Source organism: Plecotus auritus (genome assembly GCF_963455305.1).
Source record: "Plecotus auritus genome assembly, chromosome: 9".
NCBI classification, from domain to species: domain Eukaryota; kingdom Metazoa; phylum Chordata; class Mammalia; order Chiroptera; family Vespertilionidae; genus Plecotus; species Plecotus auritus.
Genome location: NC_137783.1, coordinates 25,905,648 through 25,924,489, shown reverse-complemented (window position 1 = coordinate 25,924,489; position 18,842 = coordinate 25,905,648). Strand labels below are relative to the sequence as shown.

Genomic DNA, 18,842 nt, shown 5'->3' with positions numbered 1-18,842 from the left:
CTTCATTCTCTAAGTGTTTGCTTTTAGTAGCATCGTCTAAGATGAATGAAAAAACTTTTCAGTCAAATTTTGTTTTATTTCATTATTACTACCATAGCATTACTGTTTTTTTTATTAATCATTATACTTGAAGCTGTTATTTTATGAATTTAAATCAGTGTTTTAATAGGTATTTTTAGATTCCACATATAAGTGAGATTATGTGATACTTATTTTTCTCTGACTGGCTTATTTCATTGAGTATAATACTCTCCAGGAATATATTCGTTTAAAACAGAAACCAGGTAAGCTGCCCAAGGTCACAGAACAAATCAGTAATGGATCAAGGATTTAAACCCGGATGTGTTTGCCCTTCCTCCCCCAAACTGCATTATTTCCACTATACTAGGCTGAAGAAAAAAACTTACGCAGTTAACAAAGGTATTTGTGTGGGAAGAGCAACAAAGAAAAGAAGGCAAAGTTTTATCTACTTCAGTTTACCCAGGAACCCTCTACATACCAAGTCCTGGAAAGGAGACTCCCAGTCTGCACTGACTAGAGGCCCCGTTGGAAGCATGGTTAAAATTCCTGCCACTAACAAGGAAGACGATGTTCTGAAAATAAAACTGATCCTTTTGGAGGTGCACTAATTCTCCAAGATCAATAAAGTATTCTTTAGCTAACTCTATAAAAGAGCTAAATGAAACTTGAGTGATCTTTCAGGGAAAACCCAAGAGTAGAAATCACACTAGATTAAGAGACTGACTGGCAGAATAAAGTGTGTGACCAAAGCCACAGATGATGATTTGCTGGCTGCATGACATCAGCAAGTTCCTTTACCTTTTTTAGAAAACGAAAACACTGCCATGTTTTAAACAAGATTGCAATAAAGATGAGATGAACGAGCATCATTTTCAACTTTCCTATCCAAGTGGCCCAATGGCAAAGAAAAATGAACCAAAGAGCTTTTTTAAAAAGATTTTTTAAAAATGTTAACAAATCAGGGAGAGAGAAAGAGAAACATCAATTGGCTCCTACCAGAGCATGTGTCCCGATCAGGAATCAAACTGGCAACCCCTTCAGTGCACAGATGATGCCCAACCAACGGAGCCACACCAGCCAGCGCGACCCTTCTGATATTTTAAAATACATTACAGAATCACAGACTCTTCTGCATGAAAGCAATCATTAAGGTGACCTAATTTCAGTCCCCTTTTCTTACAGATGAGAAAATTCAGAGGCTAAAGGGGGCGATTTAAGTAACATGCACAAAGTGGAAAAAAACATAAGCAAAATCTCTTATTTAAAAAGAGAGAATTAAAGAGATTCAAAACAAAGTATCAAAACCTTTTAGAAAGAAAAATGTCTTCTAGCTTCATTTTTATTTTACACAGAAAATAAAAAAACCATATCCTCTCCCTCTTGCAAAAGAGAACTCACATCATGTCAGATTCAATCTTTCCTCAAATACACACTCACTCCTTCAGGCACACACTAGCATGCTGCTCTTTCCTTTTACATTCAACTCTACGTCTCACCACCTGGCTAAAGTGTTTTCACAAACTTTCACAAAATCGCAGAAGCTCAGCAAGTTAAGCATGCCTATGCATCTTCAACCCAATGTACCTACGTCTAGGAAAAAAAAAAATTAGAGGTAGCACAATCTGAATGTAAAGTGACCGTTCTTTTAGAAATTAGAAAATAGCGGTGAATACTCTGGGGTAAATTTTTATTGTTTCTAAGACCCTCAAAAAGAGGGGATACTTGCTCTTTAGAACAAAATGTACACACAGTGAATGAGAATCACACTGTCAAGCACTGTCATGGGTTCTATGCAGAGCTCACTAGGAGGTAGACTGCATGTTGGAGCCCAAATAAATACGAAATATATATTTTAGAGATAACCTGAAATCTGCCCTAAGGAACTCCACTGGCATTTTAACATCCCTCCTCAAAGAAGAGGGAAAGGGGCCATATGGTACACAACCCTAGATTTAACCAGGATGCCCCCAGGTGTATCAAGAGTTAGCTTGTACTAGTATATCTGAGAGGATAAGAGTGGACAACCTGATATCACTCATTTGATAGAGGAGAAAACTTAAATCAATGGCTGTCCAGGTCCTTCTGACAGCTGATAATTTCAGTTTGGATGACCTCAGAAGTGGTAATTCTCAGAGGAAAAGTGCGTACCAGGAACACCAAAGAATGGGAAATTGGCCCATTCACACTTAGGAAGTAGTACTGAGAAGTGAGAATGCTCACCAGGATACCTCTCTCATCAAGTCAGGATTGAGTATATGATGTCTTCTTCAAATTATTTATTTGATCCATAGACACTTGGGAGAAGAATTGATGACAGCCAGATATTTCTTCCAGGATTAATTAATACAATGACTTTCTGGTTAACAAGGTTTTGATGCTCCAGAACTCAATCCAATAATTATTACTGACAAAAATATTTCTAACCTAAAAAGCTGTTGACACCTATATACGATGTAAACTCTCCTAATGGGATGTCCAGTTTGAACTGTGGCTATCTACCAAAATGAGAAAATTCTGAGTTATGTATAAATAAGTTGACTTAGTCATTCACATTATCTAACCCACTCCTCCCTCTGTCCCTGCACCTCCCTCCTTTCCTTCTCCTCTTTTCTTACTCCACGCCAATGGTATGCAGCAGGGGTCAGCTAAGTTCTATGTAAAGGACCAGATAGAAAACAGTTTAGGCTTTTTGGGCTCTACCATTATAACACAAAAGTAGCCACAAGAAAAGCCATAAATGAATGGGAGTGGCTGTGTTTCAATAAAACTCTTTACAAAAGTAGGGAGTGGGCTCACAGGGCTGTAGTTTGTCAACCCCTGGCACACAGTAGCCATTCTCAAACTTTAGCCTCCATCACAATCACCTACAGGACTTGTTATTACACAGATCTCTGGGCCCCATCCTTAAAGTTTATGATTCAGCAGGTCTGGAGTGGAACTTGAGATTTGACATTTTTAAAAAGTTCCCAAAGGATGCTGATGCTCCAGGAACCACACCTTCGGAACCACTAGTATAAAATAACGGTCTACATTTTACTCATTGAAATGTTGAAATGTAATAAACAAAAAGTGGAAATATCCCAATAAATCATCACTTATCGTCAGTTATACAGTGTCTAATCACTGGGGTATACACCTGAAACTAATATAATACTGTATGTCAACTATAATAGAAAAATAAAAAAATTACTAAAATGAAAAAAACATGGAAATAACATGCTATATACTTGACTGCTAATTTTATAGGATATTTCACATGAAGACTTACTGTTAAGTGCCATAATATTATCTGTTCCTGGATGATGGAAATTTATTCCCATGCGTCCTAGAAAATAAAATAATTTTATTTTAAGCACAAAGAAAATAATGCTTAATATAATCATTTCAAAACATTATAAAAGACGAACATTACAAAAAGCTACAACAAATTAATCTACAACAAACAATGCTATTAAAGGGCATAGCGATCACAACAGTTTTTAAATCAAGTCATAAAATATACACATGAAAAATTTTAAAACAAAGCCAAAGTCTCAATAACAACAAATAAAACAAAACAAAACAAAACCAATAAGCTTCCATTATAATCGTCTGAAATTTTAATGCATCTCCACATTCCAATTTAAACATGCCAACTCCCTGAATTAAGCATTTTATTTAAACAACCATTCACAGTGCCCTTCAAATTCAAGCAGAAAAATAATGAATTCAAGAACTATATAAACTTGAAGCTAAGGAGGAATAAAAAGATAAAGTTCTCATAGTGACTGAAAAATGCAACCATTACCAGAATGGCAACTGGAAGAAAGATGGTAAAATTTATGTAACGAATTGGGGAATAATGACTATCCTAAAAACCTGGAGTGCTTATTGCTGCCCCTATCACTACTTAGTTATATGACCTTGGGCATAATGTTTATCTTCAGACCTTTGTCCTTATAGTAGTTACAGGGGTTGCAGACTTCTGCCCACACTGGCTGGCTATCTGTGTTTGTTCCCCTCCTTGAGCTAAGAATCATTTTTACATTTTTAAGGGTTGTAAAACAAAAATTAAAAAACAAATAGTAATGTGCAACAGAGACCATGTGGCCCACAAGCATAATATATTTACTCTCTGGCCCTTTACACACAAAGTGACAAGAATAAATCAGATGTTTCAACTAATAGCCTTCAAGGGTAAGAGCGAAAGATGTAGACATTTGATTTGCTTTTTCATTAATTATTTAGAAAAAGAAGGTGGGTGTTTCAAAACAAAAATGAAAGAGAGAGTTTTAGATGAGAAAAAATGTACTTAGTTTTCTTGACCAATTCCCACAACAAAATCATCCCCAAAACAATGCTTTTGTGTAAAGCTAATATCTACGAACTTGGCTCTGCTAAGTTTTCATGTCCAATTGTGTCAAGAGTTAACATGAAATTCTCAGAAAAAAAATGTTAATTTTAGGTCACTATCATTGTTTAAATAAATGTCAATAGCATTTGGGGGGAGAGTGGTGCAGAGAAAGCTGGAGATAAGGAAGAAGTGATTGACTCTTACAACAAATACAGTGTTATAAACAACTGCAAAAGGCCAGTCATCATTTGGTATTGAATTCTGTTACGGAGTACTGAAGGCAAACAGCATTATCAAACTCTTCTGGCCCAAAAGGGAAAAATCACAGTATTTGCCTCAACTAAAAAGGGGGAATTATGAATTCCTTGTGAAATCAAAATCATCCTAATCACAGTAATTTGTGAAAGGTCATTTCATATTAAGACATAAGGAAAAAAAACTCTTAAGTATAATGTTGTTTGTACTGATGTGTGTGTGTGTGTGTGTGTGTGTGTGTGTGTGTGACAGAGAGAGTAATTAAGAATGGAAAAATCATCAATAGTTGATGGATTCTGATGAAACTGTTCTAATTTTACCATGAAGCACTAAAGAACTTTTAAAAAAATTATTTTCAGTTTTTATTATTTTAAACTTCCTTAACAGGAGGAAGATATTATATCTATCTCTAGTTTTGTGGAAACTGTTTTTGCTAACATTTATATTATGGTAAAATTCTTTTTAATAATATATTTTGAATGTTTTCTACAGAAAAATCATATTAGTAACAAATCATCTCTTAATAACTGAATTGACTGTTTTATTGTTTTTAAAGAATTTTTAAGGATCTTTTCATATTTACCAGAAGCTAATAATTAGGAGTTTCAAAAACTACCAATTGTTAAAGGACAAATTTAAAAATATCTATGTGTCATATGTTTTTCCAGCTCCTAAGTCAATTTAGAGTCCCTAAAAATTATAGTCTGCACCATATGCCAGGAGTGCTATCTCCTGCCACCACCTTGATCAGAACCTATTATAGGAAAATTTGTCGCCATAACAGACTTTGACTCAGTAGAGAGAACTTCATTCTGATTTTAGTTAGCTATATCAATATTCTCTCCATTATTTTCAGATAACCAAGATACTCTGTGGATTCATTACCACCAAATACTCAGAGTCATGAAAACTGTATGTGATTTATTCATATTCTGAGGTATTCAAATTTAACAGTAAATAGCCCTGTCACTGCAAAGTCTGCCTAAAAACCCAACAAGAGTTCAAAATCACTGCCTATCCAAACTTTAGGAAATATTATGTAGAGAAGGTCTCTCTGACCTTTAAGCAAAGAATATTCAGAGGTAAGTGTGGTTCTTTAAAGCTAGGTATGTTCCCTAAATATTCCTAGAATAATAAAGGGTTATCAAGAAAACAAAGTAAGCCCAAATTTAGCTGATCCTCATTCAACTTTTCTTTCCTGTGCTACGCACATTAATGGTAAAGAATTATGTAGTTTATACCTGGCTTGTGTGGCTCAGCAGTTGAGTGTTGACCCAGGAACCAAGAGGTCACAGGTTTGATTCCCGGTCAGGGCACATGACAGGTTGCAGACTAGATCCCAAATAGGGGACATGCAGGGAGGCAGCCAATCGGTGATGTTACTCTCTCATCGTTGTTTCTATCTCTCTATCCCTCTCCCTTCCTCTCTCTAAAAATCAATAAACACATTTTAAAAAGAATTATGCAGTTTACAATCACTGCATCAAGTAATAGTTACTGTATGTTTTTCTGTATGCCCCTCTCTGTAGTCCTCCAGAAGTTGGATCCTTTTTGGACACTTTCCATGAGGTTTTAGGACTTTTCAGCCAGGAAAAATGAAAATGAAAAGAAGCTTGGTAGCTTTCTAATTCATCATCCTTCATCCCACAATGATTTCTTCTGATTCAATCTTTCTAAAGATGCAGCAAAAACAAGAGCCTTGGGCAATGTGTTGTAGACAAAGGCATCACTACTTGCTAAAAAGCAGAAACTTTTTGCTTTTCCTGGTATCCTCCCTAATTCTGTTGGCCTCTTTGACCCAATGGATCTCTGGATCAATATATTCAATAAAATATATTATAAAAAAACTCTGGGTCAATGCCAGACCCACCAGAACCAATTATTTAAATATAATCTATTTTTTCCCAACTAAATGCAAATTATTTTTAGTAAAACCACTCATGGCTTCTTTAAGCTACTTTCTTTACCTCTTCAAACGTTAATGTTTAGATTATAAAGTGAACTATATTTTCATTGGAGAAAAATGAGACAATAGAGAAAAATAAAGAAAACAAGATCACCAATCAAAGACAAGGTCTGTTAACTCTCTGATTTACAGTCTTCCAGTTTAGGAATTGCATATGACCAAAGGTTTCTTTTCTAAAATCGGGGATTATTTTACAATTTTATTTTTTATTTAATATTTTGAATGCCTTAAGTCTTACAGTTATTATGGAATTTTGGAGGAGAGACAAATATATAACAGCAAAAGAAAAATTGATTCCAAATTCAGATGAGGCCATTTCTTTTTCCTTTCTTTTGTCCAACAAACACTGCTGTTTAATCAGCTGTAAAAATAGAATCAAGTGTGTGACATCTGGTGATTTTTGTTAATGCAGTCTGGTGCTGCCAGCGTGACATTTTGTCACCTGTCCATGGTCTGCTATTTTTAAATTGTTCTTGTCAGCTAGCTGTCTTTTAAGTATAGTGTAAAATATAAGATTTCAAAAACTGGAAGGCCTACTTGGTGTTACTGAGTTGAATGATGCTGTGGAAATCTGAGGCTGTGTCACACTTTCCCCACTGTATGGGGCCTGATAAATGGGGGTAAGAGGGGATGGAGGGAGATTTTGGAGAATAGGGTTCCATATGGTTATTCAGATTGTAAAAATCAGTCTCATAAGCTCAATTCACATTCATATTTAAAAGCACAGTTATTTAAAAAAAAACAAAACACTACCTCTACTATTATTCCACTAGTGGCCCGGTGCACGAAATTTGTGCACGTTAAAAGGGGATTAATTAGAGGAAATAATTTAATATTGCTATTTGCCCTTTCTCTATAATAGAAGTGTCAGAGATGAAAGAAAATTAGTAAAATGTATATGAAAACCTTCCTCCTGTCAGAGTCTGGGGCACACCACAGGACCCAGAGTCAAGTCCCCGCCCACCCACATTCGCCTGAAAATTGCATGAGACCCAGACCCGGCTGGCCCCCTCCCCCTCATTGGGATAGATCCAGACCTGGCTAGTCCACCCTTGTCAAGCCCTGCCGGGCAGAGAACGTAGCCTCAGGTCCCCTGGCCCAGCGCCAGGATGGGGGGGTGCGGCCTGAAGTCCCCTGTCAAGCCCCACCTGGTGGGGAGCGTGGCCTGAGGTCCCCTGGCCTGGCACTGGGGCCGGGGGAGCAGCCTGAGGTCCCCTAGCCCAGCACCAGGACGGGAAGTGCACCTTGAGGTCCCCTGTAAAGCCCTGCCAGGTGGGGGGTGCAGCCTGAGATCCCCTGTCAAGCCCCACAGGGGCAGGGGAAGGCATAGCCTCAGGTCCCTGCTGATTGCTTGTTAAGGCTCCTTATGGGAACTTGGCCTCAGCTGTGGGTGCAGCCATCTTTGTGATGGAGTGATGGTTAATTAGCATATTCCCTCTATTTCATAGGACAGCCTTGGGCAAACTACGGCCCACGGGCCGGATCCAGCTGTTCTATCCGGTTCTCTTGCTCTCCCCTCCGCTCCTTTACTTTGAATTTATATTAGTTTACACAAACACTCCATCCATGCTTTTGTTCCGGCCCTCCAGTCCAGTTTAAGAACCCATTGTGGCCCTCGAGTCAAAAAGTTTGCCCACCCCTGACATAGGAAGTGTCAAAGTCCAACTAAAGCATACTTTTATATGTTCAAAATTAAAATTAGAATTTTTATTAATTCATATTTAATTATGCAAGTCCCCTTTTCACTTCTGCAATATGTTATGTGATAGGGAACAACTGCTGTATCTTCCTGTAATCATCCCCATTTGCTCTAAAAAGTCAAGTTCTTCAAGAGACCTTCCCAGAACAGAATAATGTGAGTGCCATGTTCTAGAAAAGGTTGTAAGACAAAATGAATATTCTACTGGATTCTGTTTCCTACCACTTGAAGGTATATTCCTTCAGAGAAAGTATCCACAAGATGCAATAATATGATACATAAGAATACAATAAAATGGTCTTTTAAATCCCTTTCAAGGAAAAATTAGAGATTGGTACTATAATATTCTAAATATGTTCCAAAGAACCAAGAAGCAAAAGCTGTGAGTTTAGACCTGAGGTCAAATCCTAGTTTCTTTGCGTACCAGCAGTGGGTAATTTTTAGCATGTGCCTACATTTCCTTATTTCAGGCCATACTCTGGAACAACTAAGTCAGGATTTCTGGAGGTAGTACCCAAGATTAAAGTACTCAGTCTTTTTCTTTCAAAATTCTCAGGTGAAAAAACCACCTCTCAGGTGATTACATTGCTATATTGAAAGGATCACTGGGCAAATTAATGGGAGGTACCTATAAAAAGATCACTCAACTTCTATCTACTGCCCCCCTCCCTTTCTGCATAGAACAAGAACAATCACTTTTTTCTAATTCAGAACCAGTAAAACTTTGTGGAATCTGCTAACTTTTATACCAGATAAGCTGAAAAGAGCTTAAGGGAGGTAGCACAAAAATAGAACTAGAGTAATGATTCAAGTTAGTAGAGAGACAGTATGTTTTTCTGAACAAACTAAGTGTAATGAAAGGTGCACTTTCCTCAAACGAGAAAACCTCAACACACCAAAAAAAGGGCCAGTTTTGTGAAAGGCTAAATGCCACTAAATATAAATTGTAATGAATAAATAAAAATGCCCCTATAACACCAAAGGGGTGGCATCAATGCCTTCCAAATTTCTGTCAACTTAAATTTAAAATTTTAATTTTAAAGCACTATTATCGGAAGACAGCTATTTTTTCCCCAGTTTGAGTATATATTTGAAAAGCAAACCCTTCCAGATCAGTTCTCAACTGACACCTGCTCTTTTCATTTCTCAAATTTCAGTTCCATGAATGGTGAATGAAGAGAAAACCTTGTCTCTCATTGTCACCTCCACTGCCCAATGCACTGTGGTTGATATTTCCCTATTATTATTCTCTCTCAGTACTTTGTCTTCTTTGAATCTTAATCCTAAGGGAAGGTATGATTAACCAAACCTAATGACCCTGGGTTTTCTTAGGGGTTCCGCAGCAGCTAGATGAACCCTCATCATTAGTAGCAAGTCAGTTGACCACTGAAAGGATGAACTTTTTCCCCTCTCCCTTATTCCCAATGCCAGAAATCTCATTAATCCTCACAGTTATGAGAAGAGTTGAATATCCCTTCAGTCCACTAGGAAAGAGGGCAGGGAACAATTCCTCCCACCCAGGCCTCACTCATACCTCTATCAACCCTAGGACTTTTGTACTTAGAAAAGAAATAAGGAACCGTTTTCATTAGTTCATCACCCATCTTAAAACTCCTTCTCATCTCTTGGAGGCATTATCTCAAATGAACATTAGGGAAAGTCATACGTAAGATGTGGTAAGAGGCAAATGTAATGATGAAATGTTTCTCTGTTATAACCAAGAACTGTAATTTGAGATCTTTAAGAAGCCAAAATTCAGTCTAAGTTTTACTGAAATAGGGTTGTGTGGCCTGATCAACACTGCAGAAGTCATTCCTGAGTACTGTGAAGAACGACCAATTAGACTTTTTCTCTACTACTTTACTACTGGGGGGGGGAGGGGCCTTTTAAAATCTCCTACAAACACTTTCAACGCTGACATAGTATTATGTATAAACAAAATTGGAAAACTGTTGAAGCTCTTTACGGAAACAGAAATCTTAGTACTTCCTGACCTTCCTATTTCATCATTTCTCCCACTAACCCTTTCTTCCCGCTGAAGCAAGAGAACAGTTGAACAAAGGAATTTCTTACTGAATACATTTCTAAGATGAAATATCACTGTGAACATATTTTCACCACCTTCACTTTAAGTACATATGAGGTACTTTATTTTTCATGACTGTGATATCCTATTTTATTATACCTTCTTTACATTATTCAGATATGCAATTTTGGAAAGCCAACATAACTTAGGAGGATTCTTTTCCTTTCTCCTTTTGGTGGTTTTTGATAATGACAATCATTATTTACATATGGGAAATACAAAACTTTGGCAACTGGCATTTGCAAGCTTTCAGCATTTAGCTGCAGTCTAGCTAGAAGGAAACATTGTAGGAATATAAAGGTTTAATTTATTACCCAGGCCAGGCAGTAGGCATACCATTACCACTGCCAGCAAAAAAAAAAAAAAAATTATAGATACCATTTGAGCAGGTTCTAGTGTCAGAAACTTGATCTGATTCTATGAAGTAGGTGCTTTATTTTAACAATGAGGACACTAAGACTTTAAAGCGGCTAACTAATTTATCTAGATCAATAGCTAACTAGAGGCAGAGCCGGAATTCAAACACAGGTTTGAGTGACTGCAAAGTCAGAAAGGCTGAGTTGGAATTTCATCTCCTCTACAGAGAATATAAAATGTCTGAAAGAATGTTAATAAAAAAACAATTTTTGTTATCTCTAGGTAGTAGGTCTCAGATGATTTTTCCCACTTTCCTTTTTGTTTTTATGTACTACTTGAATTTCTTACAATGAGAAAGAATGTATTATTTTCTAAAGAAAATTGAGCTCCAGAGGAAAACACCAAAACAAGCAAGTATATAAAAAACCAATGACTCTATAACTTGAGTGCTGAGACCCTCAAAATAGTGTTCCCATGTTCAAGTGGGAGAAGAGGATACTAAAGATAAGAGGAAAAACAGAATGGCGTGGAGGAAAGTGTTTCTAGACAGATCATCCAGAAGCCACCGGGTAGGTCTCCTGGCCCAACAACTTTCTCTTAAAGCGCAATTCACCTAGACGTTTACATATTTTTTAAAAAATATATTTTATTGATTTTTTACAGAGAGGAAGTCAGAAACATCGATCAGCTGCCTCCTGCACATCTCCTACTGGGGATGTGCCCGCAACCCAAGGTACATGCCCTTGACTGGAATTGAACCTGGGACCTTTCAGTCCGCAGGCCAACGCTCTATCCACTGAGCCAAGCCAGTCAGGGCTGTTTACATATTTTGATTTTTAATTGACTAGATGTTTGTATCTAAGACCCAGAGACCCTCTATATGAATTTTCCTTGAGAAAAAAACGATGTGCAAGAACTCATCCGTGGCAGCATTACCGACAACAGAGAAAAAAGCTGGGAACAACCTAAGAGTCCAAAGTTAAGGCCTAACAATAAATTATAAAGACCGGATAAAAACATGGATAATATTTATTATGTGGGAAATAGAAAAATAAAGGCTATGCCATCACAATGTCTCTTTTATTTTTAATTACCTTTTTGTTATTATAATTTGCTTTTTAAAAGTCAAACGTTACTTAAAATCTTTCCTTTAAAATACTAGCTTCATAATTATGTTACTAGAAATAATAAGGGTCAAACACATGATGCTGTAAGTCAGACCTAACAGTCTCCCAGCTGGAAAAGGGAAGCGGGAAGCTCAAACACCCTCACCAGAGGGCGCTGACACGATGATGTAATTGAACATGGGAAGTGGTCCCCTCCTAAGGAAAGCAAGGTGGGTGGTATGATGAACTGAGAAGTTGCAACTATACTGAGGCTGTAAAAAAGTACATATTAAATGCCTTCCAAAATTAATAAATAAATAAATGCCTTCCAATTTCTTAGGACATATATCTGTAAGTACAGTGCAGAAGGCTTTTATAGGTGAAACCTCACATTTGCAAGTGTCGTGAAAAAATTTACGCACAGGCAGTTAGACGTGCAATTTTTAAAAAGGCCACCACAACTGGAATCAGGTATTTACATTACACCATAGAGAGGTACCCTCCTTACACTTTAACCATGCTACTCTCAAAAGGCAGGGCACAATAGCACCCACTTAAACAATATCCACAAAATTCTGGAAAAATTATTTTACAGACTGTAATCTAATATCCTTTTATATTTTATTGCTGGATCAAAAGAATTCAGACTAAGCTAAAAAGAACAAGGACTGCAATACTTTAGGTCAGGAGAGACTTCTAGCTGTTCAAGGTAGAGAAGGCAGACAAATGCAGCCTTTGAAGATATTAAAAACACAAAAGTCTGTGAATATCATGGGTTTCTTTTTTAACATCATTCTCACTTCTAAGTGAAATATGCTTTAAATGGCCATGTACCTAATCTCTCAACTGAAGACAGACATGGCAACAGTGACTAAATATAACAATGAATCAATGAGAGATTTTTTTTTCCTATTTCTGACGGCTTTAAAATATAGCTTTTCTCAAAATCCTTTCTTTTCTTTATAGTCTGTTAACTACTCTCTTTTCACTAGAAATTGGGGACCGCAGCAGAAAATCATGAGTGTGACAAGAAAAGGATGAAATGGATTCCTGGTGTGGCTGGAGGAAATGGCTATCAGGTGTTCACAGTCATTCATACCCTCTATAAGAGCCTGCAGAGAACCAGAGGCGATCAAATTCCTCACCCTCCAGAGGACAGGAGGGTTTGGAGAAGGTGGACATCCCTGCGGCTAACTCTTTACAGTGTTCAGATCATTAGGCTCTGAACCCAAGCACTGTAGATATTTCAACAGAAAATTTCCATTACAGTACTTAAAAATACCTTGGGGCCCCTAAAACGTCCTATAACCCATAAAAAGAACTAGCTGTAATTATGAGTGTAACATCAGCCTCTATCCTGAATTTACATGGGTTGTAAAAGTAGGAAATCCTAATATTGCTGACGCTGGGACTTTCTGCCTTATATGTAAGCCAAAACGTTTACACATTTTAAGACATTTTCCTTAATGTTTTAGCCTGAGAGAATGCAAATGGGTTGCTGGCTGTGTAGTGTTACCTCCCTGTACTAGGAAATTGATTATATTTTAATAAAATGAAACCCTATTGTATGAAGTTTTCTGAAGTAGTCTTCGGAGACTGGTTTACTAAATCTCCTATTTCCTTGCAGTGTACTTGGACTTAAATGAATTATCCAGGTTCGGCTGTGGATTCCAAATGCAAAGCCCAGAAAATGTGGCTTCTGGTCTCATGCTATAACTGCAACTTCAGCTGCCCAGCACATGCTTCTGCCAGACATTATGATTAAAGCCATCAACCTTGAAAATCATAGGTAGCTGAACCCAGGTTTTAAAAAAATCAACTTTAAATACATTCCACAATGCTTTACAAAAGCAAACAAAAACAAACAAAAAACAAACAAAACAAAAAAAAAATCACAATGATTAAAAAGCTGATTTTTTGTTTAAAACACCAAGCAAGGAATGGACATATGAATATTCCTAACCTGCAAAATGATTCCTCCACATTATATCAGCGAAACTCATTGGTGGGCCACTGGGAGGGTAGTGTTTACCTTTCAGAGGCTCATGATCAGTCCTTATCATATCCATTAAGGAGTTCTCCAACGAGTGCAAGTTAAAAGTGTCATAGGGCCTACTCCGGTCCTAAAAATAAAAACACAGAACAATAAGACAACACATAAAATTACTTCATAAAAATTAATACCATATCATTTGCTTCTTCCCATGTACTGATGACATGAATCAAAGTTCCAGATAGTTCTAATAATAAACACACAGTCATTCTTTTCATTAAGAATAATGACTTATTTCAGAAGGACACTAAACTTACATTAATGCTGGAATTTAAAAAAAGAATAATGACTTGGCAACATTACATTTAATACAAGTTTCCATAATTAATTAAATTATACCCTTTTTTCCCTAGTAGTCTTTTATGTACATGTCCCACTACTTCAGGCTGATTTTTTCTCAAGTGAACTAAAAAATTATTTTCAAAAGTTAAAGAGTCATGTGAATTGGCTCTGCCCTCTGCCCTTCACCCCCTGCATCCACTGTCAAGTGAGGATTCTACTCAAATGAACAGAGGTGCTGTTTTTTCTGAGGAAGACCATAATTAAAAACTCAGTATAAAATTACTTTTCTGAAAAGTATAAAATTACTTTCCTGAAAATTACTTTCCACAAAAAGTGATTGTAGTTTCAATGTAATTCTATTGCATATCTTTCATATTTATTACTGACTAGAGGCCCGGTGCACAAAATTCGTGCATGTGGCGGGGCGTCCCTCAGCCCAGCCTGCACCCTCTCCAATCTGGGACCCCTTGAGGGACATCCCTCTCACAATCCAGGACTGCTGGCTCCCAACCGCTCACCTGCCTCTGCCTGATTGCCCCTAACCACTTCTGCCTGCCAGCCAGATCACCCCTAACCACTCCCCTGCCAGCCTGATTGACGCCTAACTGCTCCCCGGCCGGCCCGATTGCCCCTAACTGCCCTCCCCTGCCAGTCTGGTCACCCATAACTGTCCTCCCCTGCAGGCCTGGTCACCCCTAACTGCCCTCCCCTGCCAGCCTGGTCACCCCCAACTGCCCTCCTCTGCAGGCCTGGTCCCCGCAACTGCCCTCCCCTGCAGGCCTGTGTTTCCCCCCAACTGCCCTCCCCTGCAGGCCTGGTTCCCCACAACTGCCCTCCCCTGCAGGCCTGGTTCCCCACAACTGCTCTCCCTGCAGGCCTGTGTTCCCCCCAACTGCCCTCCCCTGCAGGCCTGGTCCCCCACAACTGCCCTCCCCTGCAGGCCATCTTGTGGCAACCATCTTGTGTCCACATCAGGGCAGCCATCTTTGACCACATAGGGGTGGCCATTTTGTGTCTTGGAGTGACAGTCAATTTGCATATTACTCTTTTATTAGATAGGATAAGGTCCATACATTAGGTATATGTTATAAAAATTACAGCATGTCCAAAGTACTAAAATTACCTTTTGAAAAGCATTCACATGAAAAAAGTTTAACCCAAGGTAGTGTTTTCATGTTAGATTCAAAAACATTTTGAAAATAGAAAGCTAACGCAAACTAAGTAAAGAAAAATAATTGTTCTACCACATTTTACTCATGCCCCTGGGAGACCATCACCTACAAATTATTTTTAGTAGTCTGAGTCTAAAAGAAGTGCAGTCCATGGCCTAATTTATTACTAGAGAACAGATTTAGTTGGTTTTTGTTTAAGAAAAGCGAGACAGCCTGGCTGGTATGGCTCAGGGTTGAGCATAGACCTATGATCCAGGAGGTCACGGTTCAATTCCCAGTCAGGGCACATACCTGGGTTGCAGACTCAATCCCCAGTGTGGGGCATGCAGGAGGCAGCTGATCCATGATTCTCTGTCATCATTAATGTTTATGTCTCTCTCTCCCTCTCCCTTCCTCTCTGAAGTCAATTTTTAAAAAAAAAATTTTTAAAGAAAAGCAAGATAGCCCTAGCTGGTTTGGCTCAGTGGATATAGAGCGTCGACCTGCAGACTGAAGGGTCCCAGGTTCAATTCTGGCCAAGGGCACATGCCTGGGTTGCGGGCTTGATCCCCGGTGTGGGGTATGCAGGAGGGAGCCTATTGGTGATTTTCTCTCATCGTTGATGTTTCTATCTCTCTCTCCCTCTCTGAAATCAATAAAAATATATTTTAAAAAAAAGAAAAGCAAGATAAACATACACCTCAATAACCATACAAAACAAACCATAGCAATGAGAGATTACTCTCAGGATCTTGACCAGTTTATCCCGCCTTGCAAATGATCACTTATCCTCTCCTATGAATAACGGAATGACATGATGAGTATGCTATAATATGATAGGTGAAAACCTCAGCTACGATGACCATTTTCCAGGTTTGTCTTAAACTATTGGAAAGCTGTTTTCTTCTGGTCTCTGGTACACAGCCTAGCTGTATACCTATCCAGGGAAGCAAAAAGGGAGGTGACATTTCGGCAGTGAGCATAAAGAACTCAGAGGATTATTGGGTAAATGAGTGCAGCACGAACGCATGAGGTCCTAGGAAGAGCCCTGACCTAAGAACCAGGAGGCAAGAGTGCTAGAACAACTCTAAACTATTGGGGCTTTGGTGAACATTATGACCCACCTCTCCAGTCTGTGCCTGAAATTCCTCCCTTTATACCAATGAGAGGACTGAGCTACATTATTTCCAATATCTCTGCAACCCTATCCTTTAAAAAAAAAACAACGACTCATAGATGAGAAGTAGGGGTGGGGGGCACAGGCTTTACAAACCATTTATGCGCAAGTTGAGGGCCACTACCCTATTAGGCCCTGGTAGTTCAGAAATAAATGCTGTAGCCCTGTCCCTGTTTGCAAGTAACTAGCAGAGAGGGACATAACCAATTAAAATAAGAGTATGACAGGTGTTTTGAGAGAGGAATGTATGCAGTACAATGGAAACTAAGTCACATCTGTTTCTTAAAGAGCACATATTTGTGTATGTGTGTATTATAATTATTTTTTAAACTCCCATTTTATAAAGTCCTAGGTGTCTTGAATATGGACCTGTCATGTGACCAGATGTAAGGCTGTCTTAGTCTTTCTCAATGGCTGCAGTATTCTCACTAGTAAAACTAGGGATCCTGTTAGAATTAGGTTGAAATTACTGAGTATTTATTTTAGGCACATTGTGTGTGCCAGAGAGCAAGTAGCCCATATTTCTGAGTTTACTGATGCGTTCCCCCACCCCCAGCCATTTTTTTCTTTTAACACTCATCAGTTATCTGTTCCTATTGTTGGATAAGAAAGAGGCATGGAATATTTTCTTTGGTTCTCCATTTTGGTCTCTACATAATTTAAGAAGGTCCTTTCCTTTACCTTTAAGTTCTTCCTGGAGATCATTTGTTTTGCTTTGGGTTCAAGTTATCAGTGGAAACTTGAATTACTTAAGGAATAAAGCTGATTTTCCAGAAATGCAGGCTTATGTTTCTCCATAAGAGGTATCATATTCTTTGCCCAAAGAAAAAGCCAGAGGTATTAAAAAAAAAAAAAAGTGTGCTGATGAAGAGGCAAATGACAACCTATTTATGGCACTGACAATCCCATAATAAATGTCTAGGAGCCTTCTATCATACCCATCCACACCTCCTACTGGGCTATTTGAAGAGAGGCTGCTAAAGTGAAGGGACTATAAGAAATGGCTGTTTGAAGGCATCCGAGAATCTTTCCAGCCAGGACAGTTTCTTTTTTTCATTTAATTCTTGATATACTCTTCAAGGTACATAACATACTCATTTTACACAAGGGAGATGAGGTTCAGAGATGATGCAAGTCTGGATCTGACCTCAACGCCAATACCAAGGAGTATAAAAATCTGTCCAAGAAATTAATCCAATCCATTTGGGATATTACATGAAAACTCTCTAGAAAACACAGCACTGCATCTAATCACTGATGAAATGATCTTCCTGTTAAGGTGGTAGTGAGTTCCTATCAGAAGATAGTATCAGATGTTAGATGACTACCTGTCAGGAAAACTGGAGGGGATGTTTGGAGAGGATTCATGTATCTGAAGTGGTACCCAAACCGGTCAGTCAAAATCACATGTAAAACAGTTTAAACGTAGGTTCCTGGTCCCCAGCTAAAACCTACTTAATCATAATTAAAACGAAATAAATAAATGTCCAGGGTGATTGCATAGATTTGAGAGCCACTAGACTGGATGATTCTTCAAGTTAAGTAAGCCTTTAACACTCATGAATCTGATTCGTAAAATGGGACAGTTAAATAAGGGAGGGGACTAGAAGGACAGCATCAGCAAGTAAACAAACCTGGCTACTTGGCCAAAAATCAGCTTTGCAGTCTTTCAATGGATTGTGAATTAGAGAAACAATTGGTGGTTTGGTTTTTAAAAACACAAACACAGAAATCAGACATCTGATTTTCAAATTCTGGCTCTGCCACATGCTGGCATGTCACTCTGCACAAATTTTTCAGGCTTGATTATCTTCATCCACAAAATAGAGGTGATAACAATTCTCTCTTTATGGTTGTTTTCAGTGCTAAAAGACAGAATGTACTGCAAAGCATCTGTACAGTGATGGCTACTGGAACATTAGGGAGAATACAGAGAGACTTCTGCGATGCCATGTCATGACACTGGGCTGCAGGTTCAAAGACCAGAGGTTCACAGATGCTAACCTAGCAAGGTCCACTAGTGCTCCACAGTGTGACATGTGAAATGCGTGACAGAATGTGCCCAGGCTTCTTAATTGAACAAACTTCAGCGCTGAGAGGCTTAATTTCTCACTAAAATTAATTCTTGCTATGCCTCAGCAATTTCTATTTGCTGTATCCTTTTTGTTTTACAAGTAGTAAACATTGCTGAAATAACTGATTAACCAGGAAGCCTGAAAGAAACAGAGAAAGGATAGAAAACCTAAATATTCTGCAGTGAAATTCCACAAAAATATGACTAGAACTAAGTAACCACAATTTACCCTTCCACAACAAAAGTTACAAGTGGCAACTAATCTCCTTAATCTTTTTTCCA

At 38.3% G+C, this 18,842-nt stretch overlaps 1 protein-coding gene across 15 annotated transcripts in view; it reads right to left on the bottom strand.

Annotated features, from left to right (window-relative positions):
• Positions 1–18,842, bottom strand: part of CPEB3 (cytoplasmic polyadenylation element binding protein 3) — a 184,991-nt gene that overhangs the window by 102,844 nt on the left and 63,305 nt on the right. For 9 of the 15 annotated variants that reach the window (XM_080687335.1, XM_080687334.1, XM_080687323.1 and 6 more), the window contains 2 exons: positions 13,787–13,946; positions 3,290–3,346 (listed from right to left, as the gene is read on the bottom strand). In XM_080687335.1, the coding sequence (XP_080543461.1) occupies positions 3,290–3,346; positions 13,787–13,946 (217 nt within the window). The remainder of the gene's footprint in view (positions 1–3,289; positions 3,347–13,786; positions 13,947–18,842) is intronic. The other 6 variants (XM_080687325.1, XM_080687324.1, XM_080687326.1 and 3 more) reach the window with 1 other exon arrangement.